Below are 22686 nucleotides of genomic sequence, written 5' to 3'. Positions count from 1 at the left end.
TCTTTTGGCTCTTCCAAGTCATGGCAACTAAGCCGTTTTAATAATTTTTTAAGTTTATTTATTTATTTTGAGAGAGCGAGGGAGGGAGGGAGGGAGGGGCAGAGCGAGACGGAGACAGAGAATCCCAAGCAGGCTCTGCACTGACAGTGTGCGGGGCTCGAACCCACGAAACCGTGAGATCATGACCTGAGCAGAAACCAAGAGTCAGACGCTTAACCGACTGAGCCACCCGGGTGCCCCTAAGTCATTTTAGCTGTGGAGGAATCAGCTGGGGTTTCTCTAGATCGGATACTAGAATGGCCCCGTACGGTGGTCCTTGTCTTACAGAGACATCTGAGTCACAATTTTTGTGGCTTCAATAATGTCTCCAAGTCTTCAGACACAGAACTCTGGGGCCTCTGCCAAGTATTCACCTGTCTGATAGGTGAGCACATTCAAGTGTCTTTCCTGCGGAACTGGTTGGTGCTGGTCACTGTGGTCCCTCCTGTGCGCAGAGGTGCCCTTTGCCTGGGGTCGGACACAAACCAGGATTCTTACGTTTCATTGTCCAGGCCCCTGTTGTGTGAAGCAGGGTGGCAGTGGACAATATCCTCAGAGAATTCCCTTCTTGGCTCATTGCTACTCTCCCCCTCCACTGGCCTCTGAGCTTCTATAGCACTTGAATTGAAGATGGTGTCTGATGTATTACTCAGCATAAGGATTTAGATTTCCCCTAACATTTAATGCCAGGAGAATGTTTATTTCGTTCGGAAACCCTTCGTGCATCATTCGGTATTTGGGAGCGGAGAAGCCACGTGTAGAGAGGATACTTTGGAGCTCTGTGGCCCCGAGTTTCAGTCCTGAGCCAACCACTTACTGAGGGAACTCAGGCAGTTGAGTTAACCTGGATCGTATCTCAAAAGTGGGGATAACAATTCTGGGGCCATAGAGCTGTCGTGGGGATAGGACGCTCCGATGGAAGGCACTGAGTACACTTGGAGGCACTACAGAAATCATACTTGTTCTTAGAAAACCCATTGTGCTGGAAAACAAGGCTAGAGTTAGTGCTCGGATGAAGTCACTAGTAAAAAACGTTTTTTTAATGTTTATTTTTGAGAGAGAGACAGACTATAAGCGGGGGAGGGGCAGAGAGAGGGAGACACAGAATTCAAGCAGGCTCCAGGCTCTGAGCTGTCAAGCCCGACACGGGGCTCGAACCCACGAACCACAAGATCATGCCCTGAGCCGAAGTGGAACACTCAGCCGACTGAGCCGCCCAGGCGCCCCAGAAGTGACTATTTTAATCTGGGTTCCAGTACCATGTTCTGGTTTCTGTTGTTCTAATCATTTCTGACCGTGATTTTATGTCAGTGTTCCCATTCTGTGTCTTAATACTCTAGACAGCCTCACACCTTCTGTAGGAGGCAGATGGGGGATAAATCAAGAAGACCAGCCGAGTCCAGTTTCCTAAGCAACAACTCTCAGACTCTAAACCCAGCTCTACCTGCTGGCTCACCGTGTGCTTGGGCAAGTGACTTTAGAGCCCTGTCATTGTTGGGAGATGGGCTTGCCGTGGTTTGTGTTCCCTCCTCCTTCTCTACCCCTGACGGGCATCCAGCGATGCAGGAAACAGACGACAAGAGTTCAGGGTCTGCTGCCCGCACCCTCTGTCGCTGGCAGCTAGGCAGCTGCAGGATGCCGTGGTCAGGAGGCCCTGAGGTCAGGCTCCCCCTGCCAGATGGAGACAAGCAGCCGCCCACCCCATGCAGGGCTACAGTGAGGACAGCTCAGAGTCCTGTTAGAGACAGAGGCCAGGGCCCTCAGCCCGAAGGCCTCTGGGACTTGTTAGGGACTCTGTGCTAGAAGGGACAGGGCCTCTCCACGCCCGAGCCCCTGTGCACCCTTATCTGGTAGGCATTTCTATTCTTCCTCTCGCCTGACACTTTTCACTCCTGCATGCTTTCGTTTTGCTTGTAAGGTTGGGAGCCCCTCGGATCAGATGCTCTTTTCAGCCAAAGGCACAAGTGGAACTTGGAACGGAAGCTTTCACCCTCCGCCTGTGAACACTTTTGTTCTCTGAGCCTCTCCTGGCTTTTTCCTGTGCAGCCAGCCCATGCCCTCAGAGAGTTTGTTTTGCATGTGGTTGTTAAACTTTGATTCGGTGACTCATGCCGGGGCGAAGCCTTCAAGTCTGCCTCCCTCATTTGATTGCTCTCTTCCTTTCCTTTTTTTTTTTTTTTAAAAAAAAAAAAACAAAACTCAGAGCAAAACTACCTTGGCAGCTGAACGTGACCGTGGCACCCAGGAAGGGGAGCTTTGGCATGAAGGGCCTCCTAATGGCCTCGTGGCCCAGCCGGGCAGGGCTCCCTCAGGTTGGATGACACCTGGCCGACTGTGGCGGGCGTGGAGCTGGGGGTGCTGCGTGGAGCACGGGTGTCCACTGTGGGGGCCGAAGCGACGCGCCCTGCTGGTGAGTGTCTGGCTCCGGCCATCATTCAGTAGGACAGGTGCTGTGCAGACTTGGGTCCAGGGCTGGAGGAGAGACACAAGAATATACGGGGCGGGGAGCAAGTTGGGGAGCAGTCCTTGGATTAGCGTTATTCTGAGCAGTCTGATTTCCCGTGCCTCACATGATTTTAAGTGCACAGATAAAAAAAAAAAAAGGTGAAATCCTTGCTCGTTTTAGCACAGTTGAATTTAATTTCAAGAGGGCTTTCGTGGGAGAAAGATTAATCGGAGGAACTCTTAGGTGTAAGGAACAACTCCTGCTGTGGTCTTCGAAGATCTTTTAGTTTTATGAAATCAGAAAGTCGAGAATGCTGAGGCACGTTTTCAGCCTGTCTCCACGCTCCCGAAAACATCTTTTAGGCTAGCTATTGATTTGTGGGTGTCTAGTTTCCCGGCAGATCAGGAATATTTGACCACAGTCCCAAACCCCATCTCTCCTAAAGGACGGCTCTGCGGGCTCCAAGAAGGCCCAGAAGGACATGGAAATAAATCCTAATCGGAGGCAATGGAGACAATTTTGGCTCATTCCCTGTGGTTGTTAGAAACCTTGGCCACGCGTCCAGGATTATGAACTCCTCTGCAAGGCCGGGTGATGCCAGGCCAGGAATGCCAATGCCTGATGAGTGAATAGGTTGGGTGTAGAAGATAAGGAGGGTGGGTTTTTGTTGTTGTTTTTTTTTTAACTCAGAGTTGGCCTGGGGTACGGATCAGGGCTTGTGTGTATATACTTGCGTGTGTATCCGAAGTAACGTATAACAATACGGAAGAGCAAGGGACAAGCTCAAGGAGAAAACCCAAGACCAGGCCGCCTATGCTCACAGCAGCACTATTTACAACAGCCAAAAGGGAGCAGCACCTCAAATGTCCGTCCGCAGGTGGGTGGGCAAACAGAAGGTGGTCCATATACATAATGGACTGTTATTCAGCCTTGAAAATGAAGAAAATTCTGACAAATGCTTGCAACAGGGCGGAACTTGAAAACATTATGCTGCGTGAAATAAGCCAGTCAGAGAAGGACAGGTACTGTGTGATTGCACTTGTAGAAAGTACTTAGAGTAGTCAGATTCATAGGGATGGCAAGAAGGAGTATGGTTACCAGGGGCGGGTGGGGGAAGAGGGTGGGGAGTTAGTGTTTAATGGGGACAAGGTTTCAGTTTTATAAGACGAAAAAGTTCTGGAAATGGATGCTGGTGATGGTTGCTTAGTGCCACCGAACTGCACTCCTAAAGATAGTTAAAATGGCAAATTTTGTGGTATGTATAATTTACCACATTTTTAAAAAAAATTATAATTCCCTTTAAAAAAAAATCCCCCCAAAGCCAGACCCAAAACCCAAATCTCGTGGGCTGAAGTCGTTGCCTCTCTGTGACTTCCCCAAAATCTAACTGACAACCCCACTGATCTGAGCTGAGCCAGAAAACTGGGTGGACCGTGTCTATGAGAACTTTTCTCCTCATCATGCAGGTGACTTGTGGCTATCATGATGGGGTGGATTTCTCTAGAACTGGCAGGGGTGACCAGGAGCAGACTTGAGGGTCAGGGGCAACGTGATGAATGCATTCTTCCTGGGGCTGGTGCTCGGGCTCACCTTGCTCTGTGGCCCCCTGAGCAGCCCTGGGCAGCACCCTCTGGGCCAGGCTGTAGGAGGAATCCCTTGGGAATCTAGTCCCTCCCATTAATTAGCTGTGAGACCCTGGGTAAGTTGGCAAAACCTCTCTTTTCTTCAGTTTTCTTACTTGCAACATGAGTCATGAGTAACGAATCCTTTTCCATCTGCCACAGATGTTGGTATCTCCAAAGGCAATATGCAAGGCTGTCCCTTGTATCTGTAAAATACTGGGCACATGTGAGCTACTGATTCTCTACATGTCTTATCCCTCTAATGTCTCCTCCTTTTCTCCTTCTTCAGTTTCTCTTGTATTCTTTTCCTCAGGAGGTCTTCCAGTCAGAGGTTACAGACCCTAGGTCCAGAGGCCCTCAACCTGGATTGGCTGATTCCAGGAGGAACCGGTCTGATCTAATTCTCATTTTTTTTTTTAATGTTTATTTATTTATTTTTTTCAACGTTTATTTATTTTTGGGACAGAGAGAGACAGAGCATGAACGGGGGAGGGGCAGAGAGAGAGGGAGACACAGAATCGGAAACAGGCTCCAGGCTCTGAGCCATCAGCCCAGAGCCCGACGCGGGGCTCGAACTCACGGACCGCGAGATCGTGACCTGGCTGAAGTCGGACGCTTAACCGACTGCGCCACCCAGGCGCCCCAATGTTTGTTTATTTTTGAGAGAGAGTCGGGGAGGGGCAAAGAGAGAGGGGGACAGAGGATCCAAAGCTGGCTCCGTGATGACAGCAGAGAGCCCAAGGTGGGGCTCAAACTCACGAACTGTGAGATTATGACCTGAGCCAAAGCCAGATGCTTAACTGACTGGGCCACGCAGGCACTCCTAATGCTCCTTGTTAATAAAGTTCTACCTTTCCTCCTTCCCTCTTTCTCCCTTCCTTTCCTGCTGCTTTGTTAGGCCACCTCCAACTTTGGATTCTACCCGAGCCCATCTCCATGGCTCCCTTGACTATTGACCATCGGGAAGTGTTGCAAGGCTGACCGTCCTACGAGCTCCTGAGGAGACCGAGGATTTTTAAAGGGTTACTAATTATCTGTGCTATTTGTGACTTCCAGTCAAGCTTGAGGAAGCAAACTCAAATGAAATCGTTCAGACTTTCAGGGCTTAAAAATAGAAAGCAGTGAGAAACTGCTGGCAGCCTTGCAGCTCAAAGACCATCGCATCTCAAGGGGAGGGTTTTGGCCTGAGGGCCAGCGGAGGCTCCTGAGGACAGGCCCCCACCTCAGGTTTCTCCCTTATTTAGAAGTTTTAAAAGGAAATGAAGTTGATTTTGAAATCTCAAGGGGGCAAAAGAAAGCCTCTGAAGTGGGTGAACTCTTTCAGTTAATGTTGTGTAAAAACAGCTCTCCTGTCCCACGCATGACCTTTCAAAAGTTTCCTCAGAAAGGGAGCTCCGGGGCACCTGGGTGGCTCAGTTGGTGAAGCGTCTGGCTCCTGACTCTGGCTCACGTCGTGAGCTCACGGTTCATGAGACCGAGCCCCGCGTTGGGCTCTGCGCTTGACAATGTGGAGCCTGCTTGGGATTCTCTCTCCCCAACCCCTCTCTCTCTGCCCATCCCCCACTCTCTCAAAATAAATACATAAGCTTAAAACAATTTTTTAAATCATAAAAATAAAAGAAAGGGAGCTCTTTTGGAACTCGTGGGTGCCATGGAGAGCTGCAGAGGACAGGCCTCACGCGACCCCTCTCCCTCCCCTGCCCCAGGTAAAAGGCCCAAGGTTTTTCATTGCGAAGATGTCTATGATTCGGTCTGCAGATTTCAGACTGCAAAGTTACGACACTAGCCCGGACTCTCCTCATAGCTGTTACTTTGTGACCAAAGAGAAGTCCCCCCGGGCGGTTGTATTTCGGGTTTTTTCGATTTCTGCAAAAACAAGACGCTGCCTCCATCTTGAGCACAACTCAGAGCAACACGTTGTTTTGGGTTTCTACTTTTTGTCGGCCTCTGCCGCTCACTAACCGTATAGCCTTTTCTCGGTGCCACCCTGAGCCTCGGCTTCTTCACCTGTGGAAAGGGGCTACTTTTATCCACCATCTACCCAACCGGGGGTAACGGCAAGTTCAAGGGAGAGAGGCTCTCAGTGAAGGTGGTGTGGAAACAGCGAAGAGCTCTGTGAGCACCAACTGTGACGTTCATGCTGTCTGCCACAGTCATTCTTTTTCCTTGTCTCTCACTTTTCCTCCCTCTCCCTTTTCTTTCTCACACCCCTCCTCTCTCTTCCCTTCTCCTCTTTCTTCCAAAATTTGTTTTGTGGATGTAATACATTATAACTTTATTTATTTATTTAATATGCAATTTATTGTCAGATTGGTTTCCATACAACACCCAGGGCTCATCCCCACAGGTGCCCTCCTCAATGCCCATCGCCCACCCTCCCCTCCCTCTCACCCCCCATCAACCCTCAGTTTGTTCTCAGTTTTTAAGAGTCTCTTATGGTTTGCTCCCTCCCTCTCCAACTTTTTTTTTTCCTTCCCCTCCCCCATGGGTTTCTGTTAAGTTTCTCAGGATCCACATAAGAGTGAAAACATATGGTATCTGTCTTTCTCTGTATGGCTTATTTCACTTAGCATCACACTCTCCAGTTCCATCCACATGGCTACAAAAGGCCATATTTCATTCTTTCTCATTGCCATGTAGTATTCCATTGTGTATATAAACCACAATTTCTTTACATCACATTAATAAGAGAAAAGAGAAGAACCGTATGATCCTGTCAATCAATGCAGAAAAAGCATTTGACAAAATTCATCATCCTTTCTTGATAAAAATTCTCGAGAAAGTCGGGATAGAAGGAACATACTTCAACATCATAGAAGCCATTTATGAAAAGCCCACAGCTAACATCATCCTCAATGGGGAAAAACTGAGAGCTTTCCCCCCGAGATCTTTCTTCCAAATTAAAACAAGAGCCACACGTATGTGTAAGAAAGGAAGGGCGGAGGTGGGGGTGTAGCTGCGCTGGCGGGGGCGTGGGAGGGACGGGTGCGACAGGGGAGTCCGGCCTGGGGCAGGAGGGGCAGACCTCCAGGCAGAGGGAAGAGCCCCAGTGAAGCTCTGCAGGCCTGAGAGCCAGCCCAAGGGTCTTTCAGGGACAGTAGGTGACTCCCGGTGTGAGTCGGGACTGCCAGGCTGGGTGAGTGTCCTCCTCCTCCCCGGAGACTGGCCCAAAGCTGGACCCCAGCCCAAGAGAACAACCTTCCCAAGGAGAAGGACTGGTCACCCGTCAAGGAGGAGACTCTGTACAGGATGGAGTAACAGAAATCTTTTGTCAGTGGACTAGTTAGATTAGTGTAGTGGTGGGTGGAGTGTGGTGAGGAGGCCCTCCCAGAACCCCCCGGGGGGAGATGCCATGGCCCTTCCCCCACTGGGAAATGTCAGCGCATCCTCTGTTGCCCAGTTTTGTGGGAAACTTCCTGGCCTTTCCTGTCCCCTCAAAGGAAGATAAGTCACTCCTCACCTGAGTTTTGAGAGCACATTTTTTTTCCTAATTGAAAGTATTGTGCTTATTGCCATGATTGATGGCTTGGTATTTACTTATTTGGTCTGTTTTCCTGAAGAGGTTGTAAACAAATTGAAATTGGACCGTATATTAGTTTTTATGGAACTGGGTCCCAGCACAGTGCCTGGTGCCTAATAGGTGACATGACCTTGAGATGTCTTCTTTAGTCTGGGGCACACCATTCAATGAGATGGGAACCCAAGAAAAAATATTTGAGCAGGGAAGATTATTTTCAGCTTTGGGCATCCACTGAAGAAAAACCTATTAAAGTCCTTAGATATAGTAGCACTGTGCCAGGTGCTGGTGATTCTGAGGGCAAAGAGGTGGGAACATAGTACACAGTGTCTTGAGATACGGATAAGTGACGATCCAATGTGTCATTGCAGAGCTGTGAGCAAAGTCCCTGGTAGATGAGATGACCGAGTCACTCATTCTGTTTGTGGACTTAGGTGTGACCACTTTGAGGGGCATTTCTGCCGAATCTTGAAGTTTGCCAAACCAAAAAGGGCATTCCAAGTAGAAAGGAAAGCATACGCAGAAACACGGTGATGAGAACCTTCTAGAAGGCTTGGGGAGCCAGGAGAGATTCATCATGGCTCAAGAGAAAGGGTCAGGTGGGCCAGGTGGGCCAGGGTGGGTGGTGAGTTGCACAGGGGTCAACACGGCATGGCGATGGCTCAGCAGGCCGCTTAGGCATTTGTGTCTTTCTTGCAGGTCAACACGGGGTCTGAGGATATTTATTTATTTATTTATTTAGAGGGAGAGCATAAGCAGGGGAGGGGAAGAAGGAGAGGGGGAGAGAGAGAATCTCAAGAAGGCTCTGCACTGTCATCACAGAGCCCCCACATCAGTCTCGAACCCCCAAACTGTGGGATCATGACCTGAGCCCAAACCAAGAGTTGGAGGCCCACACGACTGAGCCACCCAGGCGCCCCATCCTGAGGATATTTCTAAGGAAGGGGGTGACATGGTCACACTTGTTCTAGAAGTATCCTGCTGGCTACAAACAGGGACTGAGCCAAATGGTTTGCTGAGGGAGGCCTGTAGGACACTGTAGCATGAGTTAGGTAGGGGATGAAGAAGGTGTGGGTGGGACAGGTGGGTGGATGGTGTGAGAAAGACACTGGGCCTCTGTCCTCGGACCCTGCATAACATGACTATTCGCTCCCTACACGGGACCATCTTCTGGGAAATGCCTATTAGAAAGCTCTGGATTTAAGAAGAAACTTTTGGTTTCAGAACTCCTTTTCGTAACTATTGAGGATGCCGAAGAGCTTCGTTTATGTGAGTTATATCCATCCACTGATAAGCACCTTGTTAGAAACTAAAATGAGGCAATTATAAATATTTGTTTATTTTAAATATTAATAAACCATTACATTAGTATAAATAATGTATTTTTATGCAAAATAACTATATTTTCCCAAAACAAAAAAAGTTGTAAGAAGACTGGCACCGATTTATATTTGCAAGTTTCTAATTAATATCTGGCTTACCAGAGGACCGCCAGGGGTTATCCCACGACACTCAGTCTCTGGAATACTTCATGACATGCTCACGAGGATGAGAGTGGAAAAAAGCGCGTTACGCCTTATTATGTGTCATTATGAAAATAGTTCTTACTTTGAGGACTGCCTGAAAGGGTCTTGGGCCACCCCCGCCCCCCGAGTTTTCCTGAACCACACTTTGAGAAGTAGACTCGGTCTGCTGAAGCAGACGGACTCGGCCAATGTTTGGCGAATGACAGCATTTTCTCAGTTCCCACAGAACTTATTCAAATAGCATGCATGCCATTTACCTCACAGATTTATAGCTGTGCGTGCCTGGTGCTTAGCGAGGTCTGAGCCACGAGTGCGGTTGTGGTCTCTCCAGTATAGGGGCAGGTGGAGGGCACGAGAGGGAGAGCCGATGGCCTGGGCAGGACCCTGTCTTTGAACCCATGAGCAGAGACTAAGGAAAGAACTGGAAAGGCTTAGAAGACTTGGACCAAGTTTTACAACCTAAGGGAGAAGAGTTTCAAGAGGAGGTGGTCCAAGATGTTTTGATTTATTATTACTTCTTTTAAAATTTATTTATTTTTGAGAGAGAGAGAGAGAGAGAGAGACAGAGCATCAGCAGGGGAGGAGCAGAGAGAGAGGGAGACACAGAATCCGAAGCAGGCTCTAGGCTCTGAGCTGTCAGCACAGAACCTGATGTGGGGTTCGAACCACCAACAGTGAGATCATGACCTGAGCCAAAGTCAGATGCTTAACTGACTGAGCCACCCAGGAACCCCTTAAGTGTCTTGATTTAAAATAAGAGGTAAGGGTGTGGTCCGCAGTGTTGAAAGCAGCAGAGAAGTTTGTATAAGGCAAGGTGTGTGGAGCTGCTGTTGGATTTGCCCGTGAGGAGGTCCCTGGTGACCTCGGGGGCGATTTTGGTGTTTCAGCAGTCAGGGGGCCGAGGTGGAGTAGAGGTGACAGCCGGGCCTCTCTGTCCAGGAGACCAGCCGGGAAATCCCTCCTCCTGCCAGAGCCAGACCTAGTCCGTTCGGTGGGGTTCCTGCGCTAAGGGGAGCGGCCCTGCAGGGAGCAGGAAGCCACGCTGAGATCCAGTAGGAAGACATGGGTGCTGCGGGGGATGCCAGCAGGAGAGGAGGAATGGAAGGTAGAGAGCCTGTCATACTGAGAAGAAGATGGGGGACAAGACAGATGTGCACGAGAGAAATGGCAGGCAAACTAAACTTCCATCATCTGGCATATGGTTACACGCCAATCATTTGCTCATTCAGCAAATCGGCAGGAGATTCAGCTGGGCCAGGTGCTGTTCTAAATGCTGGGGATACAGTGGGCAGCAGGACAGATAAACTGGCATAGAAAGATTTCCCAAATGCATTTTTAATAAGAAAAACAAGTTGCTGAACAATGATGTAGCATGATACTATTTATGTCAAAACATCCCTGCTAGGACAGTATATGTTGTACCTGTTAGAGATGCAAGTCAAGACGCAGAAAAAACACTGGAAGGGTATAAACAAATACTTAGCAGGAGAGGCAAGCGGGATTTGGGGTTTGTATGAGAGACAGTGTATCTTTTTAAAAATTTTTTTCTTTTTTAAAAAAAGCTTATTTATTTATTTTGAGAGAGAGAGAGCATGAACAGGGAAGGGGCAGAGAGAAGGAGAGAGAGAGAGGACTAAGCAGGCTCCACGTTGTCAGCACAGAGCCTGATGCGAGGCTTGAACTCATGAACCATGAGATCGCGACCTGAGCGGAAACCAAGAGTCGGACACTTAACCGACTGAGCCACCCAGGCGCCCCTCTCTTGTTATTCTTTACGCTTTGACATTGTTGCATTTTTTTCCACACGAAATATATTTGCATGATGATTTCTGTATTTTCAAATGATTTTTGAAAGCTGTTGGTGTCTGTGAGTAGAAAAGAGAGAGGGACCCGGTCTGTCCAGAGGGTTCGTGTTGATTCAGTCTTCTTTTTGTAAGCGCGGGTCAGACTGAACCCCCACCTCCCCACCACTCCCGCGGTACAGGCCAGGCGGTGATGCTCGCTGGAAAATGTGGGTTAGGACCTTCTACTTTACAGGTTCACTATCATCTGAATTCATTGCTGGGGAAAGCTGTGCCACAGCACAGAGCCGAATTTGGGCCAGAGCATTGCTTTCCTGGGAATGGAATTGACCAGGAAGCCCTTTCCCCTCTTTAAGCTGAGGAGCTATATTAATTTTCGAGGCCTGCTATAACACAATGCCACAGGGGTGGTATGTATTACATATAATATCATATATGTAATATTTTACCTATTCTTGGTGTTATTGCCTCATAGTTCCGTGCCTAGCAGCCCGAGATGAAGGTGTTGGCTGGGTTGATTTCTTCTGAGGCCTCTCTCTCTAGCTTGTAGATGGTCATCTTTTCCCTGTGCCTTCACATGGGCTTTCCTCTGTTCCTATCTGTGTCCAAATGTCCTCTTCTTATAAGGACACTAGTCATATTGGTCAGGAATCACCCTAAGGAGCTCATTTCCACCCAATCAACTCTTTAAAGACCCTTTCTACAAAGGCAGTCACGTTCTGAGGTACCGGGAGTTGGGCCTCAACGAATGAATTGGGGGGGTGGGGGCCCAACCCAGCCCATGCTCGAGCGTCGGAAACGCGTCTTTGGCCTGTGTGCAAATGTTCGAGTGCTGGGTGGTTTGCTCAGCAGCACTTGGCTCCTCTGGCCAGTGGATCCTTGCGGGGGCACCTGGGTGGGGAGAAGGCCTCAGAAAGTGCACGAGTAAAAGCAGCATGATTGCATCTGTGGCTCCCCAACCACACTGAGCAACTGAAAATCCCCAAGGGGACCAGGCAACATGATTTCCTGACAGATAAGGCGGGGAGGGAGCACGCATCATTTGCCCTCAGTAACCTGACAGCCTCCAGGCCCGGGCCGCTCAGAAAACACCTGATGGATGCTTTTTCTCTTTAGCTCATGCCAGCGTGGCTCTGCCAGAAGGAAACTGGGGGCAGGACCCTCAGCAGGGCCCCAGCTGGCACGGCATGGAGCGCTCAAGCAAGATGGAGTTCTTCCAGAAGCTGGGCTACAGCCGGGATGATGTGGTCAGGGTGCTGGGCAAGCTGGGTGAGGACGCCCTGGTCAACGACGTGCTGCAGGAGCTGATCCAGACTGGCAGCCGCCCTGGGGCCCACGAGAGCAGTGCTGTGCCCCTGCTCGTTCCCAGGGGCTCCTGCGGGACCCTGGACTCTGCCCACTGCGGGCTGGCGGCAGAGCTGGAAGAAGAGTGTGGAGACCCAGCCAGTTCCTTGCGACCCATAGTGATCGACGGCAGCAACGTGGCAATGAGGTAGTTTTCTTCGTCCTGGAGCCTCGGGGTGGGAGAACTGTCCCTCTTTTCAGTGGTTTTGTCCAAAGAGTGGTTTGGGGGCTAATGGATGGACCTTTAATCCCCATTCCATCCCATTCATAGCTGTGTGGCCTTAAGTAAGTCGCTTAACCTCTCTGAGCCTCACTTTCTCCATCTGTAGAATTGGTATAAAACCTCCCTAGAAGGCAGTTGTGAGAAATGGAGCTGCACAAAATGCCTAGGACAGTGCCTGACGCAGAGTAAGTGTTCAACAAGTGGTAGCTATTATCATATTGACCCAGAGAGAGGCTCTTTTCTGAGAAAGGCAGTAGATGACTGGGGAGGAGCCTAGCACCGGCCTCGGCAGATGTGGCTTCTTGTCTAGAGCCTGTCCCTAACCAGCTGCGTGACTCAGAAAGCCATAGCATCTCAAGTTTCCTCTTCTGTGACACGGGCTAATAGATAGCTTTGCTACTTCTCTAAAGGTAATGAGAATCAGAGGGGAAATGTGCTTGAACTAGAAACCCTCTTTTGGGGGGGTGGGGTGGAAGGGGAGAGCTGCTGCGGGGTGGCTGGCGGTGGTGTGGCTCCCTAGCCAGGTTGGAGACGTGTGCTCACGGCCCCTGAGCCGTAGACACGATTGTCAGTGTTTGTGTATTGGCATCTTTGTGTGCGTCGGTGATGGGAGGGCCGTGCCCTGGCTTGTTACATTTCCTGTGCGGCTCCATTCAGCTGCAAGCCAATCTTAGCGTCTCATCCGCACTCCGCGATAGGCCAGGAGGAGGCTTTGTGCACACAAGTGCAGTTTTCTACTTCTTGCCTTAGTTACAGGCAGGCAAAGGGCAGATCCATAGGAAACTGGCCACTCGAGGCTGTAAATAGACGCACTTCCCCTTTCAAAAGCTGAGCCATGGGTGGGGACTGAGGAGAGGAGTGTTCTCCGCAGTGCTAAATGTGTCCAGAGGGTGTCCGTCCTTTGGCAGACAGGGCCAGTGGCTTTCCCTGGGGATTTGGACTCACTTTGGACTTGGCAGTGTAGGACGGAGGTTTGGAATGATGCTACCCAGGCTGGCCCAGCCCTGGGCGCTGTGCCTTTGTGCTTTGCGTGGTGTTTGTTCAAGTTTTAGCCAGCTGGGTCACCCTGGGCTGGTCCTCAGGCCTCTGTAACATCCACACACATGCTCCCATGTAGGCACCAGATAGGCCAGACTATGAAATCCTGCTTAATTCGAGATTTCAGGGGGAAGTTGAAAGGATGTTTAAGAATCTGGTAGGTTCTGGGGCACCTGGGTGGCTCAGTCGGCTAAGTGTCTGACTTGAGCTCAGGTCATGATCTCACAGTTCGTGAGTTCAAGCCCCGCATCGGGCTCTGGACTGACAACTCAGAGCCCGGAGCCTGCCTTGGATTCTGTGTCTCCCTCTCTCTCCTCCCTTCCTCTACTCACACGCTCTCTCTCTCAAAAATAAACATTAAAAAAATTAAAAACAACAAAAAAAGGATCTGGTAGGTTCTGAGGGTGTGTGAGGGTTGTGAGGGGGGCCTGGCCTCTGTCTGATCAGGACAAGCCACCTCTCCTTCTGGGCATCCATAGAAAGGAGGCTCTAAAGTTAAAAGGGTATTGCTTAAATTGAAGACCTTTCCAGCCCTAAGATTGTACCAGCTCTGTGGTCCCAGATCAAAAGAGCCGAATGGCTCTGGGCTGGAAGGACTGACTACTTCACCTGCTACAGGGAAGTGTGGGCATGCTCTCTTGGGGACCAGAGAGTTTTTAGGAATTGTTTCGATAGGGTGGTGTTGGAGGGTTTTATTTTGCTGAAAATCTCTGTTGCTGCTTGGAATTCAAACTCAAACCGCACCTTCCACTTGCGTGTGACCATGATGTGTCCCAGGTAAACCCATTTGGTCCCCCCTCCCCCACAACTGTAACCAGTTTAATCCCCTTGTGCTCAATATGTGTGGGGGGACAAGTAGAAGGCATCACTCAGGCTTATTATGAAGAATGTGTCAGAACACCGATGCTTTCTTTCACATACTTGGTGCCCGTAAGTCATCTCAGTTAACAAGAGCACGTGTGCCTGTGTGAAGTCTCAGTGTGCGTACCTGTATGTGCGCGCGCGCACACACACACACATCCCGTCCCTCCCCCCGCCCCTGCATCCCGAGTCAGGGACAAAAGACCCATTGTTCAACCACCACGTGGTGGGTGGGACCTGATTTGCTCAGTGGCCAGTCTGGGAGATGGTTGGGGTGTGAGGCTCTCCCTCATCCCCTGGCTCCTTCTCCCACAGTGACACCGCCTGTGTCCTCCGACCAGAGTGTCAAGAGGACCCATGACCCTCGGGCTCTGCCAGATCTCAGTTGTGCAGGAGAAATTTAAGTGTGGGGCTCGCCCTTTAGACACAATGGGTGGTTGAAACCAACATGGTGTCTAGTTATTATCAGTTGACCTCAAAACTCAGTTAACCTCAGAAACGTGGTTTCTGAAAATTTTCCTTTCTGAGGTTTTGTAGTATCGCGGACTTTGGTACGCTCTGTTTTGGAAGAAGATATTGCTTCATATGCTGTCTGATGCTGCATGAGGTAGGGAAGGACTTAGAAGGCAGATTGGAGCTCATGTCCGTGCTGCCCTGAGGAGCCACCGGGAGAGTCCAAAGATCTGAGTCCTGACCTCTAGCTGGGAGCTGCCCACTAAAACCTCCCTTCGATGATGGAAAGTTCTAGACCTGTCTGCCCATTAGCGATGGCCACTTGACACATGGGGCTACTGAGCACTTGAAGTGTGGCTATTGTGACCAAGGAACTGAATTTTACATTTTGTGTCTTTTGAATTAATTTGAAGTTAAATGTAAACAGCCACATGGGATGAGCGCCTAGGTATTGGACTGCACCCTAGCTGTGTGACCTCAGAGTGAGTCACGTGATGTTTTTGAGCCCTTGTTTATACGATGAAGAGGTTGGACTAAACAACAATGATCTTAAGTGGCTTTCCATCTGTAACATTCTAGGATTCGAGGTGATTATTTTATGCATGCATGAAAGAAATAAATGCATTTTTCTGAGAAAGGAATCTCTCTTCTTCTGCAGAGGTTCAGAGAGAGTAAGTAACTTGCCTCAGGTCACAGAGCGATGGATGCCAGGCTCTGCTTTCAGAGCTCTTTCCAAAGCCCTGTACTTCCTCTAGCACCGTGCATCTTTGGTTTTCCCACTGCCCAGTCTTCCAAAGTGTCTCGGGGTGGGAGCCCCTGACCCCATGGATTTTATTCTGGGGCCAGAGCCTGCCTGTGCTGACCAGAGCCCTTCCCAAGTGGGATGGGCCCCGACTTGCCCACTGCACACAGGATGTGCTGGACCCCCTCACCAGGTGATCTCTGTAGGACTGGTCCCCAGGATGCCTTTTCTGCTGCTGCCAGCCTTCTGGAAACCCCCCCCCCCCCACCGCCGCCCCCACTGGGCATCACATGTGCATGGAAAGGTGGCTCTGGTGGGCTGGCCGCCCACAGAGTGATTTCCAAGCACAAGCCCTGCACCTTCAAAGGGTGTGGGCGTGCCTGTGCGTGTGCTCCCGTGTGTGTACATGAGAGAGGAGGGTGTGAGCTCAAGAAAGAGCTAAAAGCATCTGGCAGGTTTGACAAAGAAGGTGGCTTTCACGGCACATGTGCCCGTATTTGTCTGCCCGACAAACTCTCAGGAGCCCGCTGCGTGGTGTGTTCTGTAGGCAAATTTAGGAAAAGAATGGTTTGGAAGGACTTCAGCTTGGGGGAAAACCACCTGATAATTTCACATCCTCTTGTTGCCCAGACAAGGGTTTTACTTAAACGAGTCCCCAAGTTGGCGTGCGAGGGCCTTTTGTCTGGGTCGTCATTTACATTTCTAAGCTCTCAGAAACTTCAACGGAATCTGGCTTATTCTGGAGTAACCAACCTTCAGTGACAGGAGCTCAGGCCTGCAATGGGGTGGGGGGGGCGCTCATCAGCCCCCTTCAGTGGGCTGTTCGTGGAGGAGGCACTCCTGGGCTGGGGGTCAAACCTCCTCCTGAGTCCCTGAGTGGACTCTGGCCGATGCTGGCTTTGGGCTCCTACCTCGGTCTGCACCTGTTTCTCCCTCTCTGCGATGAGGGCACACCCTCTCTTTCTCCCCCCTGCCCTGAGCTGGGGAGAGATCTCTTGGTGAAAGAAAGGGATAAAACTCCGAGTATTTGCAATGTAACCCCCCAAAAGAAACAGAGTGGAGAGAGGGGTGTACTTTGCACCTCCTGCCCTGAAGGAAGCATCTTTTCCTTTCCTCCCTCCCCACAAGCACCACCTTGCTCGCCCGGGCACCGTTCTGCAGGTCGCTAACTTCTGCAGACATCTCCTGGGCAGTAGTCAACGATACAGTGATGGTCCACTCAATGTACTTGGTCCACTTGCTGCAAATGGCCATTCTGACTGTGGGCGCCCCAGGCGTAATTGTCCCGCAGGCCAAGTTTGCCTCGGGCACCAACCCACTTCCCCTTACCACCCTCCCTTTATCCAAAACCTACCGCTTCTGTCTCCTTTTCCCAGGGCCTGGCTCTCAGCTCTCGGTGATGAGCTGGTTCACAGTGACTGTTAAGAAGCCCTAAGGGCCCTCCCCAAACTCCAGCATTTTAACAGCAGACGACTTAACCTGTCTGGGTGTCAGGGGAGAGACCGGGGAGGGGCAGGAATAAATGGAATAAGAGATGGGGGAGGAGGAGTTTGCAACCCAACAGATCAGGCTCTGAGATCTGCCCCTGGACCAGCCAGGTGGGCACCTGTCTTCACTTTAGTTTCCTCAAGGGTGCAGTCAGAAGAAAGTCACTTCCTCGGGGGCTCGTTGCAATGATTGAAGCGCAAAGTGCAAAGTGGCCTGGGACACGGGACTCTACAAATATTAAAAATGAGCTCCAAGAAGCAGGAACAAGGTATGTCTCTGAGGACCTAGCACAGAGCTTCACTGAAGATGTTCGTAAATTGACATTGAGTAAGTGGAGGGATGCACAGATAAATAAATGCTTTGGGCTTATGCATTTACCTCTGTGTGCCGAGGGGTATGGACCCAGGGTGACCGCGAGTGCTTTCTTGCCTGACTGGGAGCTCTGCGGACAACTAGGGACAGACCCCTCCGTGGTGAGAAGGTGATCCCTGAGTGTGGCTTCAATCCTGCCATGGCCCAGGGCTCTCTGTGGTCAGAAATATGGCAGCCATAATGGGGTTATGCGGTTTTTACCAACCTCAAAATTTGGTAAAAAAAAAAAAAAAATGTGGCAAGGATCGAACGGTAACAATCCTCACATCTCAAAAGAGACCAGAAGGCTCAGAAGAGAGGTTGGGGTGGAGCGTGTGGGAATCCGGTCCTGCAAAACAATGGACCTGAATGAAAACCCTCCATTCCAGAGACATCAGTTTAGTGATTCTAGGGGTCAGCCCCTGACTTCCCTTGCCTGGAGTCAAAGCTGGAGAGGAGAGCACTGCTTAGGGAGGGAAGGAGGGCTATGGGCCGATGTATGTTTGTTCCAGCTTCTTCTGGTCTTAATCGTGTTTACTGCCCTTTGGAAACTCTTGGCTGAGGGGCTGCCATCTTGGAGTCTGGGGTCAGAGAGTCCACGGGACTGGATTTTGCTGCATGAAGCTCATGGTAGCACCATTCCTCAGTTTTTCTCTTCCTGAACTGCTGAACCGCCAACCCCTTCCCCTCTACAAGCCCCCAGCCAGGGCCACTTCAGGCTGTGGTCCTGACCATCGTCGCCAGAACCTGTGGCCCTGCTCGCCTTTGCCTCCTCGGAGGAATCGGGTTCAGCCTCATCACCGAACATGCTCCCTCCACCCACACACCCAGCAAAGGTGTGTAGTCACAGAAACAGATGTGTGGTCACAGGAAAGAGAGCACTCAAGAAACCATTTTTTTGAAGTTTGTTTGTTTGTTGGGAGCAGAGAGAGAATCCCAAGCAGGCTTTGAGCTGTCAACGTAGAGCCCAACACGGGGCTCAAGCCCATGAACTGTGAGATCATGACCTGAGCCGAAATCAAGAATCAGAGGCTTAACCAGGCTCCCCAAGAAGCCATTTTTAAAAGAAGGGTGGTGGTGAGATGTTTGCTTGAGAACAGAGGACAGACTTGTCACCGCTGACAGAGGCATGTTTGGGAGTGGGGGTGGGGTGGGGTATCATCAGTTGTTCATATTCCTGCTCCAGTGTGCGCAGAAAATAGACCTTATTTTCTAAGACAGATACAGTCTCTTCCCTACTTGTTCAGGTCGCGGCGAGCGGCAAACCTAAATTACCAGTGTGTGATATCTTGGTGTCTCCTGCCTTCTGGATGACTTGGGGTTCATGTTTCCTCTCTCTCCCCCGCTCCTCTCCCAAACGGCATCTGGGGGCTTTGAGACCTGATGTTGGCTGGGAGAGGGGGGTCTGGGACCCTCACGGGGCTCTGCTATGGAGCAGCTGGTCTGACCTGGCTTAGCTTCCAGAATGGTCAACGTAGGAGGGTCATTGGTCTTTTTGGGATCCGTGCTGGCTTACGGCCCTGCCCCCTTCACAGGGGCCTCTTTGTCCCTCCCTAGGCCTCTGACAGTCTCCTGGGCCTGGGGACATGCGAGGGATCCAGGGTGATGCTTCCAGCTCACCTATCTGCCCCCTTCCTCGGAGGCAGCCGTGCAGCTCTGTGGACCCTGTGCCCTGCTGAACCCAGGATCTCCAAGAGCCTTGTGACCTGCCAACACTGTGCTGGGAGACCGACCTTTGGCCTCCTCTTCACACCCATCCTGATGTCTCTATACTTTCTCCTCCCCTTCTGGCTGGTGGGTGAAGCAGGGGTGGGGGATGCAGGGGCAAGGACCCTGTGAACACCCTCCTCTTTCTCCCTCCCTCTCCTTTCTTTCTTCATCTTCCTCTGGGGCAGAGGGACCGGTTCCACTTCCTTTCTTTGCACCACAGACATTGATATTTTCTCCTTACCGTTTGTATAACCCTCACAGCTTGGCCTCAGGGGCCCAAGGACTATTTTCTCTAAACTGGAAGACACTACGGGTGTAGGACTCAAGGCTTGGTTCCCGATACGTTACTGGAGTCAGAGCAATTTAGAGTTCTCGTGTATGTCCACAAAGCCTGACTTTCAAGACTGTTGACTGGTGTTTCCAAAGCCTGCCTTCTTCTCTTGGGCCTATCCTGATCCCCTCTGAGAAAATAGCAGGAGAGGCCACACACACAAGAGAAAGCACAGCATGGAAATTTAGTGTCGTCCTTGTCTGGACGTGGGCGGTGGGCCGGCTGCTGCGGGCCAGGCTTCTCAACAGAGGTTGTCATGGTGCCCTGGGCTCTCTGTGAACTCTCAACTCTCCCCTTTGCTCCCTCTCCCTGCCCCAGTCACTCTGCTGTCTCTTTGGTCCCTAGACACAGTGAGCCTTTCGCGTTGTCTTTCCACCCGGTTCTTCCCCCTTGCCTGGGCTATTCCCCCTCCGGTGGCTCACAGGACCTGTGTCTTCTCAGCCCTTCATGCATTCGACACATTTTCACTGTCCCCTTACCGATCATTAGGTGCCATGTGGGTGCTGGGAATTCAATGGAGAGCAAAAGGAGCTTGTGAGTTAAAGAGGGGGAGACCTGTTCATCCTATAGGTGTGTGTAATCATTTGGCTGAGATTAGGGCCAGGCAGAAGCAGCATGTGCCGTGAGGACTCGTAATAGGGGAATCGGAGGGGGACCAGAGGGCAGGGATGCTTTCCTGAGGAAGTAGAGATGAAGCTGAGATCCGCAGGAGAAGGAGGCGTGGACCGGGCTGAGAGGAGAAGAAACAGCTGGTTCAAAGGTCCTGTGGTGGGAGTGGGGAAGGTGGCTGGCCAGGACAAAGTGCTGCAGGCCGGGCGTGTGGCTGGGCTGGAAGCAGAGGCTGGGCTGTATCGCACCCGGGGCGAAGTCTGACTGATTCTGGGATCTCATGATCTCGTCTATCCACTCGTCTCCTTCACCGGCCAAACACCACTGACCTGCACAGACTCGTCCTCAGGGATGTTTTCAGCCTTCATGGGTTCCTCGAGCAGCACCCGGATGCCTCCTTCCCATGGCTTCCACAGCGTGGCACTCCTGGTTTGCTTCCTATTGGCCTGAGAGATCCTTTCCGTCTCTCCTGTGAGATTGCCCCACCCCTGCCGAAACCAGCTCTGAGTTCCAGAGCTCCCCCAGGCCCGTCTCCCAGGCCCCTCACTCCCTCCCAGCAATCAGGCAATTCTCTGGCTTCCAGTGCTGTGTAAGCACAGATGCCCTACACGTTTCATCACCCAGAACTCTCTTCTGGAACTCAGCATGTCCACCTACAGGGGCTTCTCCAGCTCAGGATGTGTCCATGACAAAACCTGCGGTCTTTCCCTCTACACCCTGTCCTCCCCCAGGACTCCCCGTCTCAAGGAGGAGCCCACCAGCCACACAAGAGCCAGAGATCTGGAAGCCTCCTCAATGCCTTCTTCTCTATCGCCCTGAATCCAACCAATCACCACATTCTGGAGATTCTCCCTTCCAGACATCTCTCAGGTTCACCTACCCTTCTCCCTTATCCACCACCACCCACTCGGTCCCAGTCACCATCCAGTTTTGCTTTGATGACAGTGACAGCTTCTTAACTGGGTATCTCACCCCCACCTTGCTCCCTTCCAATTTACTGTCCTCTGCGTTGCCAGATTGAGCTTTTAGAAACATACATTGGATCGTATCACAGCACAGCACATATGCCCCCCATCTTCAAATCCTGCTATGGATTTGAAGCTATGGCTTCTCATTCCTTTTAGGAGAAGAGTTTGGGCCACCTGGGTGGCTCAGTTGGTTAAGCCTCAGACCCTTGGTTTTGGCTCAGGTCATGATCTCACAGTTTGTGGGTTCGAGCCCCACACTGGGTTCCACACTGACAGTGCAGAGCCGGCTTGGGATTCTCTCTCTCTGCCTTTCTCTCTGCCCCTCCCCTGCTTGCACTCTCTCTCTCTCTCAAAATAAATTAAATTAAATTAAAAAGAAAAAAAAAAAAGAGTCTTCAGTAAGGCACGCCAGGCCCTGCCTGGTCTTGGGCCTTCTCTCCCACTGCTCTCTACTTCCTGATGCTTCAGTGGAATTTCTGGGTCACCTTGGCCTCCTTCCTTGGGAAGCCCTAACACATACACAGCCCTCTCTTAGGGTAAGAGTATTCTGCAGATGGCTACTCTCCTCCGTCTTATGTTGATCCTTATAGCTGCAGGGAAAAAGGAGATCGTGTCTACTAATCCTTGGGGTGCACTTCCCCAGGAGCCCAGGACCCTCTATACACATACTATCGCAAGCCGCATGGTGCCAGTTAAAGGATCCATTTTTTGCCGAGAATGAACTATTTTTCAAACGCAGATTTGCCTGATTCCCTTTGATTATGAGCCTGTGATTCAGGATATTCCCAGGGGAAATCACTCTTCAGAAACCTTTTCCGTGACTCTACAGATTTCTTTGTTTTCCCATCGTAGCCATGGAAATAAAGAAGCCTTCTCTTGCCGGGGAATCCAGCTGGCTGTGGACTGGTTCAGGGACAGAGGACACGCCTACATCAAAGTTTTTGTTCCATCCTGGAGGAAAGACCCACCAAGATCTGATACCCCTATTAGAGGTATGCTGGAGCAGATATATGCTCAAGAGGTACTCTACACCTTTCCTCGGTAGTTCTCATGGCAATTACAGCCAATTAGCTATTTGTTTGATAATGTCTGTGTTTGTCACCATACTATAAGCTCCATGGGAACACTAACTATGAATATTCACTGCCATAGCCCTAGCACCTAGCATAGGTGCTCAATATATAGTTGGCATATAGTAGGTGCTCAATAAATAGTTGTTGAATAGATGAATAAACTACTTATTTTGTCTTCTAGTGTGAATGATTAAGTCCCCCAAATGATTGTTGTCATACAAATTTTAACATTCTGCAGAGATTGGATCTGCATCCCGCCCCTAACAGAATATAGGATCTGAAAGAGACATTCATTTGGCTCAATGATATTTATTTACTTTATACCTTGTCCAATCTCTTCATTAAAAAAAAAAAAAAAAAAAGGAAGGGTACTTGGGTGGCTCGGTCGGTTATGCATCTGACTTTGGCTCAGGTCATGATCTTGAGGTTCATGGGTTTGAGCCCCACGTCAGGCTCTGTGCTGACAGCTCAGATCCTGGAGCCTGCTTCAGGTTATGTCTCTCCCTCTCTCTGCCCCTCCCAGTGCTCGGTCTTTCTCTGTCT

General features: G+C 50.6%; 1 protein-coding gene across 1 annotated transcript in view; it reads left to right on the top strand.

Annotated features, from left to right (window-relative positions):
• Positions 1 to 1807: 1807 nt before the first annotated feature.
• Positions 1808 to 22686, top strand: part of ZC3H12D (zinc finger CCCH-type containing 12D) — a 33163-nt gene continuing 12284 nt past the window's right edge. The window contains exons 1-3 of the mRNA XM_043592581.1: positions 1808 to 2449; positions 12069 to 12444; positions 21923 to 22062. Of these exons, the coding sequence (XP_043448516.1) occupies positions 12140 to 12444; positions 21923 to 22062 (445 nt within the window). The 5' untranslated portion in view covers positions 1808 to 2449; positions 12069 to 12139. The remainder of the gene's footprint in view (positions 2450 to 12068; positions 12445 to 21922; positions 22063 to 22686) is intronic.

The sequence above is a fragment of the Prionailurus bengalensis genome, chromosome B2 (assembly GCF_016509475.1).
Source record: "Prionailurus bengalensis isolate Pbe53 chromosome B2, Fcat_Pben_1.1_paternal_pri, whole genome shotgun sequence".
NCBI lineage: Eukaryota > Metazoa > Chordata > Mammalia > Carnivora > Felidae > Prionailurus > Prionailurus bengalensis.
The sequence above is the reverse complement of the archived record's forward strand: the minus strand, read 5'-3'. Positions and strand labels throughout refer to the sequence as shown.